General features: G+C 43.2%; 1 protein-coding gene across 4 annotated transcripts in view; it reads right to left on the bottom strand.

The window, feature by feature from the left end:
• The window catches only part of FGFRL1 (fibroblast growth factor receptor-like 1), a 173,545-nt gene that overhangs the window by 79,746 nt on the left and 79,195 nt on the right, over window positions 1-14,604 (bottom strand). For 2 of the 4 annotated variants that reach the window (XM_014936086.1, XM_014936088.1), the window contains one exon: window positions 9,309-9,581. In XM_014936086.1, the coding sequence (XP_014791572.1) occupies window positions 9,309-9,581 (273 nt within the window). Of the gene's footprint in view, window positions 1-9,308; window positions 9,582-9,704; window positions 9,785-10,073; window positions 10,142-14,604 lie in introns of those variants that run through there. The other 2 variants (XM_014936087.1, XM_014936089.1) reach the window with 2 other exon arrangements.

The following is a 14,604-nucleotide window of genomic DNA, read 5'->3' on the forward strand; positions in this document are numbered from 1 at the left end:
AGCGTCTGGGTGTTAAAATACATAAATCTGTCATCATTACCAGGCTAAGGGGTCGTCATCCTATTCACAAAATAAAAGAACTGTGCATAATCAGTAGGGCAGGGAGTTCAGAACAAAGTACGCCTTTTACAAACTCTCAACTGCTGATAGATGGATGTTTGCAAGGGACTTAATGTCTTTAACAGGGTACGTTTAAGAAGGAGTGTAGGTTTCAGAACTCCTGGGATTAGTGCTTTTTTTCTCTTCTTTTCCAAATTTATTGCCAAAAGTGTATAACGTAAACACTCAGGTCTTCTGACTATGAAATTCACATTATTATAAAGCAAGAAGAATCAAAGAGTTCTAGCACAATGATATTATTCATCAAGCACAACACAGAATATGTTCTTTCTCTCATCAAACAAAAATAAATTGGATTTTAAAATCGGTTTATACAGTAATTGCCAGCAGTTTTGTTGGTTTGGTTTCTTGTTGGTTTTTTTTTTCCTTTTCTTCATCTTTTTCTTAATGTGGCTGCCAAAGACAGCACAGGAAAGGTAGAGAACCAGACCCTACAAGAATGTAAAAATACACCTCCTCAACAGCCATGCATTTTAACAGGCAACATACCTACATGTATGGACCAAGAAGCAGCATGAGAGCAATTGATGGTGTGTATGTGCATTTACACATAAAGAGGGAGTCTCCAAAATCAACATTCAATCTACACCTTATAAACTGGCCCAACTTGGTGCTGTTCTTTCTATAAGAAATATTATACACTGTGCCTCAATTTACAAGTGTACCTTTCTGTACATTTCTGAGTTAACATACCAAAGGGACTAAAAATTGGCTAAAAATGTCTATCAGTGGAATTTACTGGGCAAACTGAGGACAGCAGAGCTGTATGATGGCACTAGTGAATGCAGCACAGTGTTCTCTGGCAGAGACCTCCTGGAGACACTGTGCCCATGAAGATCAACCCAGCTTCAGTGGTCCTCTGAGTTCAATGAGGCCATGTTAAGTAAGTCCTTCACTCCCAGCCTTTGGCAAGAAAAGAGGGATGGAGCACAGGTTCCAAGGAAACACTGTCAGGAAAGGGGGAGGACAGTAGTAGTTGTAGGAAAGTTAATAGAAAGATCCTGCTATCTAGGGAAGATGGTCATCTTGGATGGTTGGCAAGATGGCAGATATCTCAAAACTGCTGATGACCACGTCTGCAATTAGCATTATGGGTTCTCATCATTTGGGGTGCTATTAATTAAAAGACTCTTAACTACTATTCTGCAGTCACAGAGGACCTTTACAGGTAATCTAGACCTCCTGTATGCCTGCTTTCCACGCACAAACATATCACCTGCTTGGACCAGGGACTGCCTTGGCTTTACGAATGCAGCTATTTCTAAGCACTATAGATCCATAGATGTGGAAAAATCAGTGACTGCCCACATCAGCATTGCTCTGTCAACACAGGCTGAAATTTTGGCCATTAGCTGTATGATTGTAACAGAGACAACTCTGATTAATCAAGTCAGATGCAAAAGATGTTTTTAACCTCAGACATACTGATGAGAAAAACCCGACATGTATGCCGCAAACTTATTGGGATCAGAGGCTAATTCTATTAATATCATTTAACAGAAGGAAGCCATAAATTGCTCAGATCAAACATCAGCCTGCCTGGCATTGTGTATTGCTTTCATTCCAAAACAATATTCATGCAGCAAGCAGAGCTGCAGTTTGCTTTTTGCACGGGTGTAGCAGCAGCTACACACTCCAAAGCATCTGCAAAAGATTGCAGACTAAATGCATCCATATGTCCTGCATGCCTCAAATTTACACTGGCTGCAGCTCTGGTTTGCCGCAGTCTACCACAGGATAGAGTGTGGGGGAAAATTATATATCCATACATATATGTATGGATTTCATGCTTACATCCATGGAAAAAAATCTTTTCATTTCCTTTAAATTGTGAACAGGTGTTGTCACCTTCTTGACTTGGCTTCCATGTTACAGCTTCACAAAGGGGAAAAAAGAAAACTACCCAAAACAGCGAGGCTTTTGTTAGCCAGAACATGATGTATTGATAAGCATACTGTGAAGTTTGCTATAAAATCAAATGAAACTAATAAAACCTAACAAAGATCTTGTAAAAACTGTGGACATTATACAGCATTAGCACTAAGTTACACTATAGATCTGGACTTGGAAGAAACCAGTTGTGATATATTCCAGCCTTTTACAGCCATTCACCAAGAGCCATCAGTCAAATCACTTGTCGCTACACTTTTGATCAGTCACTTTTAGGATAGTCACAGCTAATACTGGCACTCACATCACCACCTATTTATGGAGAAAGAGCTTTTCAAGCACAAACTATTATGGGCTGTTGTGACATCAATCTAGTGTAACAGTCACCAAAATGACTAAAACTAGCGAAATCATCTTTCTGTAGCAATACTGCTACTTTTCATTTTGGAGCATTTCTCTCTCCTCCTTCCCTCTCACAGGACAGTGGACTTTTTCCAGGACTCAACATGCTGCACGTGGGGACACGGAATTTGTTGAACTCTGAGCAGCATTCCCCAAATGAGGATGAAATGAAGCACCACTGAAATTCAGAAGACAGGAATACCTGATTGCTTTTATATTTCTTTTAGCATGCTTGTGCTGTCCCAGAGCAACACCAAGTTTGGTCAGGGTGTGTGTCTTTATGCCTACACTAATAAACATTCTGAAGGAAGAGCCCTTGCTTGAGTGAGGGCATCATTAGTCAATGATGAGTCACTTTCAGTGGAAAAGGAGCTTCATTTCCAAATGAACTGTGTTTAACTATGAGTTTGCACCGAAACATGAAAATGTTCATATTTTATGTACTGAGCGTTTCATTGACTCCTTTAGTCAACAGTATCAGTTCATGCAGATTGACAGTCTCTTCCCACAGGCTGATATACAGGACCCCCTCACCTGGCAACACCACTAAGACAGATCTTTTTATGAACAGAAGCCCAACCTGCATCTCCACAGAGGGGTTACTGTCACTCAGTGACACCACACCACGTGCTGACAAGAAGTCCTTGTGCGATGATTGCTATTGCTGGACCTTGAGTAGTAAACTGTGACTCCCCTTCTCTGCTCAGCTCCCAAAGGCTAAAAACAAACTGAGCTTTAATTAGCAACACAACCATTACTAAGCAACTAAGCATCAGTGACTATGGCCAGATCCTCATCTGGTGTTAATCACACTGCGTATGCACAGGAGGCCACCAACGTAGATCCAGCTGCCGGATTGGGGCCTTAACAAATTAAACATAAGAACTTTGTTACTGTTTATTGTCACAAGGAATTCTTCATTTCCATATAACAACTGACTAATCTTCATTAGTCATGATTATATGCCCTATGATTGTGTTAACGGTCCCATGCTGGATGGGCTGCCTTTCAAACTTCATGTTGAAGTAAATGCACTATAGATGAGTTGCAAACTCCATACCATTACCAGCACAAGCCAAACCACCTTGTTCTCAAATGCAAATTCTGCAACGTTTTTTTTTCTTTTTGTTTTTTAAAGCATTGACTCATTCCAGTTTTTGCTTAGCATTAGCAGTCCCTTGGTGCACACATTGCTGACTCAATGTTGATTCACGTCTTCTTGCTGAGCACATCTCTCTCTGGTCCCCAGAGTTTATTAAGAGGCCAAAATCCAAACATAAATGAATTTGTCATGCTTTTCCAAGATGGCTGGTGGCACCTGACTCTGGGCTACAAATGTTTTCTCAGCTTTTGCACTATAAATGAGTTCTGAGACACAGATTGATGACTTCATTGGAGAACTGTAATGCAAACCATATTTTACTGTACTTGACTTTTTTTTCCACGCAGCATTTTCTACTACTATGGGCAGAAAAAAGCACATTAGAATAAATATCCATTCAGACATTGCCATGGTTTTTTTTTTCAGGATACTTATGCTGACTGATTAAAAAAAAAAAGGTTATTTTAATGCAAATTTTTCACACATGCCTGTTATCAAAGAGAGCTGTCTTTAGACAAGCTGTAAAAAAGCATAAAATAGCAGCTGGCTCAGCAGGAAAAAGCTACTTTAAAGATAAATCTTCTGATGTCAGGGAAGATTCTCAAGCAATCAATTGCAGCAGACAGACAGCAGACATTTAATAGTAAATTTGATTTCTTTGAAAACAAGATGTAGCTCAAACAGCCCATTAGAGGTTTAGGACAACAAGCTGCGCTCTTCCTCCTGCACTCTGCATCAAGATTTTATTGCTTAGCAGCTCAAATGGGGCCAAGTGTCTTGGTCACTCAAAGCGCCATGCACCCTAGCAGGGCATGAACTGGATGGATGATGGACTCTTCACCAAAATCTTCCCAATAAACCCAAAGAAGAGGAAAAACAATTACAGCCATCAGAGATATGGGGCAAGAAAGATAAATACTGCAGCAGCTGTTCTTTGGAGTTAAATGTTGATCTTTTTTGATGGTGTGAGGAAATGCACCCAAGCAAGATACATCTTTGGCAATGTACAAACTCCAAGTGGAGCAAGAAACCTACAGTGCAGATACAATCCCACTCTTTCTGCTGCTTCCTTTTTCTTTGCTACAGAAGGTAATAAGAAACATGCATGCAGATGCAAAAATAGAGACAGTCTGATCTTTCATCACTGGGTTGAGCAACTGATGCAAGATGAAGTATTTACTGGCAGCACCTGTAGCAATAGCCCCACATGTTGCAATGTTGGCACACCTTGCAGGATTTGGCCCACAACACTCTGAAAGTGAAAAGTCCTCTGTGTTGTGCATTAGTGAAAGAGGTCATTATGCTACAGCGTAAATATTTACTAATGGTCCTTCCTACAGCTATTCACCAACAATTTTCCCTTCAGAGAATGACCGGGTTGCTGGAACAAGTGATACTGTTTATTATTGCAGAAAGACACAGTAATGGAGGTTGTCTGGCACTTCCTTGTTAGAAGACTTTGTTTTCAGTTATTTATAAGTCAGGTAAATCTCACCCACTTGAGTTAAAATTTCCCAGTGCGGGCCTGATTGCTGGATCATGATGGCTCCACGTGTGCAACCCCACAGTTTCTCCAGACTGGCCACAGCTTGATACAGGCTTCAGTTACACCACCACTTGCTATTTTTTTTGCTGCAGAACATACCTTCACTCAGCACAGAAGGTGAACAGTTTTCAAATAATAAGCAGCTATTCAACACTTTGTTTCTTCCTCTTTGGCCTTAGGCTTACCTTTAGAGCACACTGGCAAGGAAGTTTTATTCTGCAGTAAAGAAACTGCAGGTTTCAACCAAGCATCTAGAAACAAAATAAAGTTACTATTCACACCTGTAGGTTATAAACCAGCTCTTACGAATTGATTCAGCTGGGAAAAAAAACCCTTAAAGATATGATTTTCATAGGCTTCATTGTACAAATAATTTTTTGGGACGGTACAGCACATTTGTTTTGATGAGCTACAGATAATTCTCCACAATAAGGAACCATTGTACTTAATAACTGCAATGCTGATTTAATACTGATTAAAGAGAAGTTCCTCTTCCAGCATTTGTAAATCTGTCTGCAGTGTAATTGGCATCCCAAATCTTGTGGTAAGCCACAAAAACTATTAAGGCTGGCTAAGAAAGGAAATTGTAGTTTTGACTTATATTGGTTATCTGCTTTTACTGGCTTACATTTCACGCAGGAGTGTCTTAGAGTAGGATTCCTTGGATCTTTGGGATCCAGGTCCTGCAGTCTGAGAAGATGGGGAAATAAGCAGGGCAGAAATCAATTGCTACCATCTGGGTTGGCAAAACGTTTGAGAAGCAAGATCAAAAACCTAGAATAAAAGAAGACTCCCTTCCAACACAGCAGCAGGACGACGCTAAATTAGGAAGAAAAGATTTTACCAAGTGTTATGAAGGAGGAATAGTCTTTTAGGGTGAGATTTAAGAGGTTTAGACTCAACTGTGAGCCACAGCTCGTATTTTATGTGGTCTTGGACTATCACCTGGTCTCTCTTTGCCTTAGTTACCATCTGTAAAATCACAGTAATCCGTCTCATCCGCACTTACAGACTGAGAAGTTCTGCAGCCAGGCAACGTGTAGGTGTATCTGCCAGACGTGTAGAGGCAGATCTAAGTTTGCTCTGCTTGTACATTGAGCTAGCCGGTTGCAAGCAATACCTGTCATGAAAGCTCCAAAGAGACATTCAAACAGGCTTATACCAAAATTATTCCATCTCACAGAGACCAACCTGCAATGTAGACAAGGGAGCACACCTCTGCTATGTCTGCTGGCACCCACTGATGTTGGTGGACCCTTCTTTATTTTTTTGTACAATGTCACAGACTTTTGTTGGTTCTCTATATTCTAACGGAATATAGAGACTAGTAAGACTTAAGATTAATAAGAGTTACGTAGCACTGAGTGCAGCCAGAATGGTTGAAGACAGCCGAATTTTAGTCTCAGGTCTCTGTAGGACCTTGGGTAAACCATCACCTTATCCTGCTGTGGCATACACATATATAACACAGGTTTGACAGTTCCTCACTTGCCAGTGGTGTGGCAGAGCTCAGTTAAAAGCATATAGCATAACTCCAAAATCTTTCAATAAGCTACTGTATGGATTCCATACAGTGTGGATACACATTAATACAGATATTACTGCTTAAATTCCCTGAATGTTTTCATGTCAAAATGGACTTTATTTTTTCAAGTCCCAACATTTAATGAGTCATTTGATGCTATTCTTGATTTAATATCTTAACCACCTTGCCCCTGTCTGTCACCTGCATGTTTTTACAAGTTTGGTGTCAGCAGTAAAGCTGGAATAAGAAGGCTTTTTCTCTTTTGAAGGAGTGGAAGAATAGAGAGGCCATATGGTTCAAAAGGCGACTCTGCTTAATGAAGTTTGTGCTTCCAGAGCACAAACAAAACAGCTCCATCAATTTGATCTTCACCCTCAAAACCGACATGCAGTTGGTCTTAAAACACTGCCTCCTGCTCAAAAATCAACAAAGGATTGATTTGCTCTCAACCAAAAGCATTTTCACCAAGATGAACGTGAGCATCTGGCCAATGCATTAAATGCTTGGATCCTTTGAAAGAACAAGTCAGTGATACCTTGTGTTTACTTGCAGGCCTTGGGAAGAAAGACACTAGGGGAACATTTGTTTTCAGGGGAAATTGTTCTAGTGAAAAGCAATTGGTTTGAAACATTATGTGAACACATCTGTACCACTGGAGACGAGGGGCATAAGTAATCTGTCAGAAATGGTCTGAGCAACAACAGTGCACAAGGGTACACTGTGAGACAAGGAAGGAAGGTGCAAAGCGGCTAAGAAATACTGGCTTTAGCCAGCATCAGAAGAAGGATGCATGGAGATGAACGATAACTCAGCCCATATGTCTGCCACACATTTATTTTAATGTTGCCCTTTTCTTGGCGCTCGGTGATCAATATTTGTTTGCACAGGGCTCAATCTCACACCCACAGAGGCCAGTGGGAGCTTGCCATTTCCTTCCATAGCTGCCTGATGAGGCTCCAAATAACTAGCATTTGTGCCCAGGGCTTTTCAGTGCCAAATATAATGAACACTATTGTTCTTAACACAATTAAATTTGATAATCCAATTTCCCTGAGCAACTGGATTGGAGTTTTTGCCTCAATCTTTCCTGAATTCTAGTCCAACTTTTACCCTGTGCCTCCTGGCTTTTCCCTTTTATTTGTTTCCGTTGTGCTACCAAGAATAGTCAGAGCCTTCTTTGACTCAGAGATGTCTCGATGCCTCTTTGCCTTGGAATAATGGGAGCTGGCTTGGACCCTGACACAGGAGATCAAAGACTTTGGCATCCTCCACATACTGCAAAAGCACAAGCAGGACTGAAGCAAGCTCCTATAGCACTCCTTTATCCACACCAGACAGTCTGGAAAACATGTCCAAAAGGAGTCCATATAGACATGACTCTTTATAGACTGTTTCCACTTCATCCTTTTTGCTCAGAGTAGCAAAGAAAGATGGATGAATGTGGATAGGAAAGGGTTAAACAAGGAAAACCAAATCCGCAGACTATGTAAACTGTAAGATGGCTTTTCTGACTTTATCCCACTGATGCTCCAGGAGTCATATAGCAAGAAGGTTTCCCTCATCTAAGCATCTCTTTCCTGATAAGACATTTATATTCTGGTCTCTCTCCCGTACTGGTTCTGCAGCAAAGCATCCTGTTATCGGGTGATAAGCCTCCATCAAGCAGCACCAAGTGTTTGCTAGAATCTCTGAGACCACAGCAGCCCTCCTACCATGAAGGTGAAGAAGAAGAAATAGAACAAAAACAGGCCAAGTGCCAACCAGTAGGCAGTGGAATCTGCTCTAAATTCTGTCCTCACTTCTGCTGTCTGAGATAAACAGAACTTTATAGACCAGATACCGGGGGTGCTGATCAGGCAACAGGTGAGCAAGATACCTTGCAAGGGTGAGACCTGATCTCATCCCCTGCTTTGTAATCCTCCTCTTTGCTCCCTCAGCATCCTCTAGCATGCCAAATTTCCTCCAGCTCTTTCCCTCCTTGCAGACAAGGAGCAATGAGCATATTTCTGTTGCAGCCACAGCAGAGGAATCTCTGATTACCCAGAGAAGTGACTTTGGGGGCCATCAGGAATGCTTAGCCCAGCAGGTGACCCCAAAATCCCATCTCCAGGCCAAGCAAGCCCTTGGAAGACCGTCAAAAGCACAGCCAGAGAACCCATGGTCACCAAGATGGCATCTGAAGCATTTTTAATCCTGCCTCCAATGAGGGGATTTCTCAGGAATTGAGCATCCCTGGGTCATATGCCAACTCTGAGCTTCGTTTCAATCTAAATGTTATTGTGCCTGAAGACACCATGCTTTGCAAAAGCTCAGTACACGGATCTTCCAGCTGTGCGTTTTTATGCGGGTGCCTTAACATTTGTTTTGAGAACTATCCTGTTCCAACAGCAAACATAAAGATCAGTGTGACCTCTCCTTATCGCACAGCCTTTCCTGTGTGGAATTCATTGTGATCTGGACCCTAGTGACTATTGCATCATTTCTGTTTATTTGTAACCTTTGGCACTGAGTAATCTTATCTGCCTGCAGCCGGCTGCAGCAGAAGATGTGCAGCAACATCGCCAGCTCTGGCAATCCTCAAACACTGGAAAGGGCCAGTTAAGAGTGGAGGTCAGTAAATGATTAGCAAAGCAAATCTGCAGTCACTGACAGCTACACAGAAATAAGCTCCCTCTCCCCCCACAAAGCAAGGTGAGACTTGGCTTTCCTGCAGCTCTACTCACCAATCACAATGAGGGTGTAGTTCACATTGGTGCTGCCGAAGCCATTGGTGGCTTTGCAAATGTAGGTTCCTGCATCTTCACTTTCCACCTCCTTGATTTTCAGCCCTTGCTGAAGGATCCGGAACCTTGTCCAGCCACTGTGGATAGTGCGTCCATCCTTCATCCACATGGTGAGAGGCGGGGGGTCACCCTCCACTGGGCACAGGAGCTTGATGGTCCTCCCTAGCCTCACGGACTGACGGTGGATCACTTTATCGGCAATCCTTGGGGGACCTATGAAAGAACAGAGAGAAGAAGAGCTGTTACTACTTTTGCCAGTGATATAGCACTGATTTAAAGTCATCAAATAGGGCGCTACATTGACTGCTACACAGAGATACAGTGAAAGGTGCTTACCAAAAATCACTTACAACCAAGGCTGAAAAATGCAGGCAATTACAGAGGGATACAACAACAGATATATTGGTTTGTGTAACACCTAAAGCTGTAGCCTTGCCTTGATCATCACCTCCTGACAACCCACCAGGGAAGGCTGGCTCTGAGTCTCTTTTGCTTTTCCAAAGCACCCTCATCCTATAGCAAGGAGGAGCCCATAAGAAACTGTTCAGCTGTATTCGGTAAAGCAACTGTAGTTGATTTAAACTTAACACCTCTCCTGAAGGCAAAATTAATAACAGCACTGGTAGTTAAAACAAAACACTGCCCCCCCTCAAAAAGTTAAAATCCTTTCATGTTCTATGTACAGTAATTCCCTTTAATAGTCACCAGATGGGCTTTATCAGAGATGCATAAGCCTGCAGTTGTCCAACATAAAGCATTCACTGGGTAGCACTTTACTGAAAGATACAGCATAGCCTGACATGTGAGCACTACTTATAGTCCAAAAGAGGATATTTTTATAAATTGCCTTGGCAACCCTGCTGGTTTGACCCAACTGACAAATATTTGTTCTTTGCAAAAGGTGATCATTCCATGCAAAACAGAGTGTCCCTGGAATGCCACAGAGTGAACACACTGTTTGCCACATGATAACAGGATGCACTTGGACAGACCAACACTCAGAAAAAAAGTAGTGGTAAAGACTCCAACAGCGGGAATGAATTCAAATGGAAATTTCTTCCCAAGGCTATGAAAAGTTGAAGCAGAGCCTTTTTCTTGCATCCACTTTTTCCGCCTTTGCATTAATTGCAGAAGTTCCCCACACAAACTGCAATAGCAATGCTCTTCCCAGAACAGTCTATTAATGGGTGTGATAATAAGTGCCCTGCTCTTGCATAAGGACAAAATGTTTTGCTAAGGATTGCTAATGCTGAGTTGCACCCAAAACCCACAAGATGTTTGTGGGATTTGGAATTGTTCCCTCATATTTTATTCCTGTTCCTAGTGTTTTGCAGGATTGGACCCACATGGGATAAGCTACGGAGGTCATATTTGCACTTCCTCATGACTAATTCCTATTATTCCTGTCTGCCTGAATTTTCCCCAGCATGACTAAGGCAATACATAACAGTCCAGCTCATGAATGACTACAGAGCTGCTGTTGCAGTTACTCGTGTTGAATCGCACTTACAAATTTCGCAGCTTTGCTGGTGAACAGAAGTGCTGCTCAAGCTGAGAAAAAAAGCCATGAACTAGCCCAAAACTCATCAATTAGTTTAACTAAGAGCCTGGTTCAATCAGTGGGTCTTAGACACACTCAGATTCTGAGGACCCAAAGCAGGGATCTTCAGAGAGTGCTTACTCTGAAACAGTCAGTCCCTGGCAAAGATAACACCCATCCCTGCACACCTTCTGCAGACACCGGTGGGACAGTGACTCAGACGTGATGGTGCCCTCCCATACTCCAAGGGAATGGGCAAAACTCCATGGGAAATCCTGCCTGTCCAGGTCTTTCTAAGCACCACACTGTTAACGTTCTTCACCCTGGGAAATCTCCAACCAGCTCTGTGGATGGAGAGATAATCCCAAGATCCTTTGAATGCTGATCCGACACAAGCCGCGTTGCTTGCTCCTTTTAAAGAGGAAATCCACCCATCAGGAGGGTACGTGTGTGTTGGCTTTGATAAAGCAGATTTCACCAACTCTGTGTGAAGATCCAGCCCCAAATTCCGCTACATTTCCCTATGTGTTGCAGCACCTTCCTCAGTGCAAAGGAGCAGAACTGTCCAGACAAATCCACAGCCTTGTTGGTCCTTGGAGAGGTCCTTTCTGACCTAGAGCCTTATCTAACCAAGTTAAACATTAAGAGTAACATCATTGCAATCTACTTATGAGCCAGGATACTACTCCATGCATATTCAAATGGCAAAAAACCAGTTCTATAATTAGTGCTGGGGGAAAACGTTTGGTGCAGGGCAAGCAGGGACAGTGGAGAGTGCCCTCCTCACAACTTGGAAACCTACTGTAGCTCCTTCAAAATCCCTTTCCTTCCAACATTCAAGTTGACTCCTGATGAATTTTGAGACCTGGAGGAATCAGATAGTTTCCCAGTCACGTCATGTTCCTCCTTGGGGCAGACTGCACAAGCTCTCCTGATAGCACAAGAGTTGCCTCTGGATCTGTCACATGTTTGGGTCAGCAGTAAGCTTGGTCCTCCTAAATGCCGTTTTCCTTTGATTGACCTTTCATTCTGAGGAATTGTTGGATCGCTGTCTGTCACAGGATCTATTCGCAGACATTTATGACATTTAGAAAAGGGTGCGTTTCTTGAAGCCTTTCTGCCTGAGAAGAAAAACACGATCACGCTCCACTGCAGCCCTTCATTAGCCCCTCCAGCGACTTTGTTGCGACAAGGAATAAAAATTTCCCCCCCACTCTTTTTCCTACTCTGATTCTTGCCAGATACAGCTGCATGCACTTCTCAGTGAGTTACAGCCTCAGGACATAGGTGCGAAAACCTTGCTTCTGTTTATTTGGTGCTGTAAATATTCTCATTTTATTACCTATCATCTTCGCATTAATAACTTTCTGCGCAAGCGGTACTCTCTCTCTCTCTGGAATCAGTGCCTTCGCATACACCAGAGGTTTCAGCGACCCTGGCAAGCCAACGATAGCTGGACCTGCTGTAGAAGGCTACAGCAAGAATAAAATGTTGGTATCACAGATCTCTGCCTCTCTTTCTAATGTACAGGCATTCACTGGGTCTTGTTTCACTACATATCTGCACAGCCCTGCCTTGGGACTGCAACAGTGATGGACGGATGCTTTTCAAGTCAAGATACACTTTGGCACATCTCACCCCTCTGTGCTGTCAGTATTTGGAGGGGAGGCAGTGAGAGGGGAAAGTGTGTTTTGCAAAAAGACCCCTCTGCAACATCCCCCGTGCCGTGGGTGCTGCTGACAGAGAGCTTACAGCTCTCACGTGGCTTACGGCGGAAATCCCACACTATCCAGACAGAAAAGTATTCCCCCTCTGAATCCATACATTAAGCTCCAGGTTCCCCTCTGAATCCATACATTAAGTTCCAGTTTCCCCTGGAGTTTAATTTCCAGGGCTTCTCTACGGCAGTTCTATTATATGAACCAAGCAAAAAGATGTAATAAAAAGATTCTGAGTGCGCCAATTTCTTATGTGTACCACTGGTACTGAAGGGAGCTCCACACCTTGCAGATCTGGCCCATAATATGCCACAAAGGTGGCCACGAGAGCAGAGTGCCAGCTCTCCCAGGACGCTGCTCTGGGGGTGTCCCTTGGCAGGGCTGGAGCACGCCTGGGCTCGCAGCTGAGTGCGGTGGGACCGGAGCACAGCCCAGGGCACAGCCCACCACCCTGCAGGCTGCATACATTTCGACAGCTGCTTAGGGAGGCAAAATCCCAGGAAAGCACCTGCTGTTTCACCTACAGCTGCCAGCGAGGTAAAAACAGGCTGAGCCCTGGCTACTGCCGACTTCCCATCCCTTGCCACGGCCGGCTTCTGTCCTGTGCTCTAATGCAACACTAAAAAGCAGATGCAGTTACTCTTCAAGCAGCCCATGTCGCAATCCCAGCCTTCCTAGACTCCAGCTTTGTGTTATATGTGAACACAAATGATCTAACATATTTTGAGAGTAATGCCCTATGGCTGCTTGCTGTAGTGCCACTCTTGCCTTGTTTGTAGGTTACGATTCAAGGCAACACCACACGAGCTGGAGAGCAACGCCATAAGGGATTGTTTTGAAGCCTGAAATTATGTTGTTAAACCAGACTATTAAAATTTTTAATTTATGTATCTATCAACACAATTTTTTTAATGCCAATATATACCATCTTTCTGGCTGGGGGGTGGGGGTCCCATGAATTGCCACATGCCTGCACCCATGGAGCCAAAGCTCCAGACTGGATCCTTTGAAAACAGAGCAGGGAGAGCCCTGCTCTCTCGCCCTGGGTGTAAATCTTGAGGGAGGTGTCCCTAAGCCGTACCCCTACTCACTTAGCCATTACGCAGTGTTTCTTATAAAAATCAGCCTAAGTACTGAGAATCTGAAACATCTGATACTCCTGGAGAGAGAGAACTTCCCACAGCATTTTGCTATGAGATGTTGGAGAAGAAGCCAAAACCAAGGCCCCAGGTAGATATCCCACCAAAACTGGTGACACAGATTTTTACACATTTTGATCATCAGGAGGGGAGAAGGGAATGAACGGTGGGGAGAGAAAACAATCACCTTTTCTTGCTTCCACTCTCGCAATTTTCCATTAGGCAAAGGCAGCTCTCTACAGCCACAGGGCGCTGCTGAGAAACACCCTTTTAACCCACACCACACTGGAGAGGATGCAGATGACTTCACAGCCCGTAAGAATAGAAAGAGCTATTACAATAAATTAAGCCCTACCTCGACACAAAACCAGCGGGGGCGGGTTTCCTTCAGTTCCCTTTGTCCTCAACCCAATAGTTTGTGAGGATAATTTCTTAATATTTCAGCTGAGGGGGAAGGGTGGGGTTTGACATCTGTGGATGTGACTTGGGAAGAAGTGACGAGAATGCAGCTGCCTCCCCCCGTGCCTGGTTGTTATTCTTTCTCCAAATACAAACTAAATATAACTTTGCCCCATAACATTCAAATCATTTTAGTTACTAGAAGGGATCATGCCTGGAGTTCCAAGGGCCAGGGTGCAATCAGGCTTAAAATATAATTTAAACAATCCAGACCCTGCATTTTCCACCAAGTTATTTTCTTGCTTGTAGTTTGCCCATCTGCAAATACATGTAAGTATACCCAGAAAGAAACCAACAACCCCGGTCAGATGCCAAGTTTTCTGCTCAAGATCATATATGACTAGTCCAACATTAACAAGGAAATGCCATGACCCCCTCAT

The sequence above is a fragment of the Calidris pugnax genome, unplaced genomic scaffold (genome assembly GCF_001431845.1).
Source record: "Calidris pugnax isolate Ruff unplaced genomic scaffold, ASM143184v1 scaffold14, whole genome shotgun sequence".
Taxonomy (NCBI): Eukaryota; Metazoa; Chordata; class Aves; order Charadriiformes; family Scolopacidae; genus Calidris; species Calidris pugnax.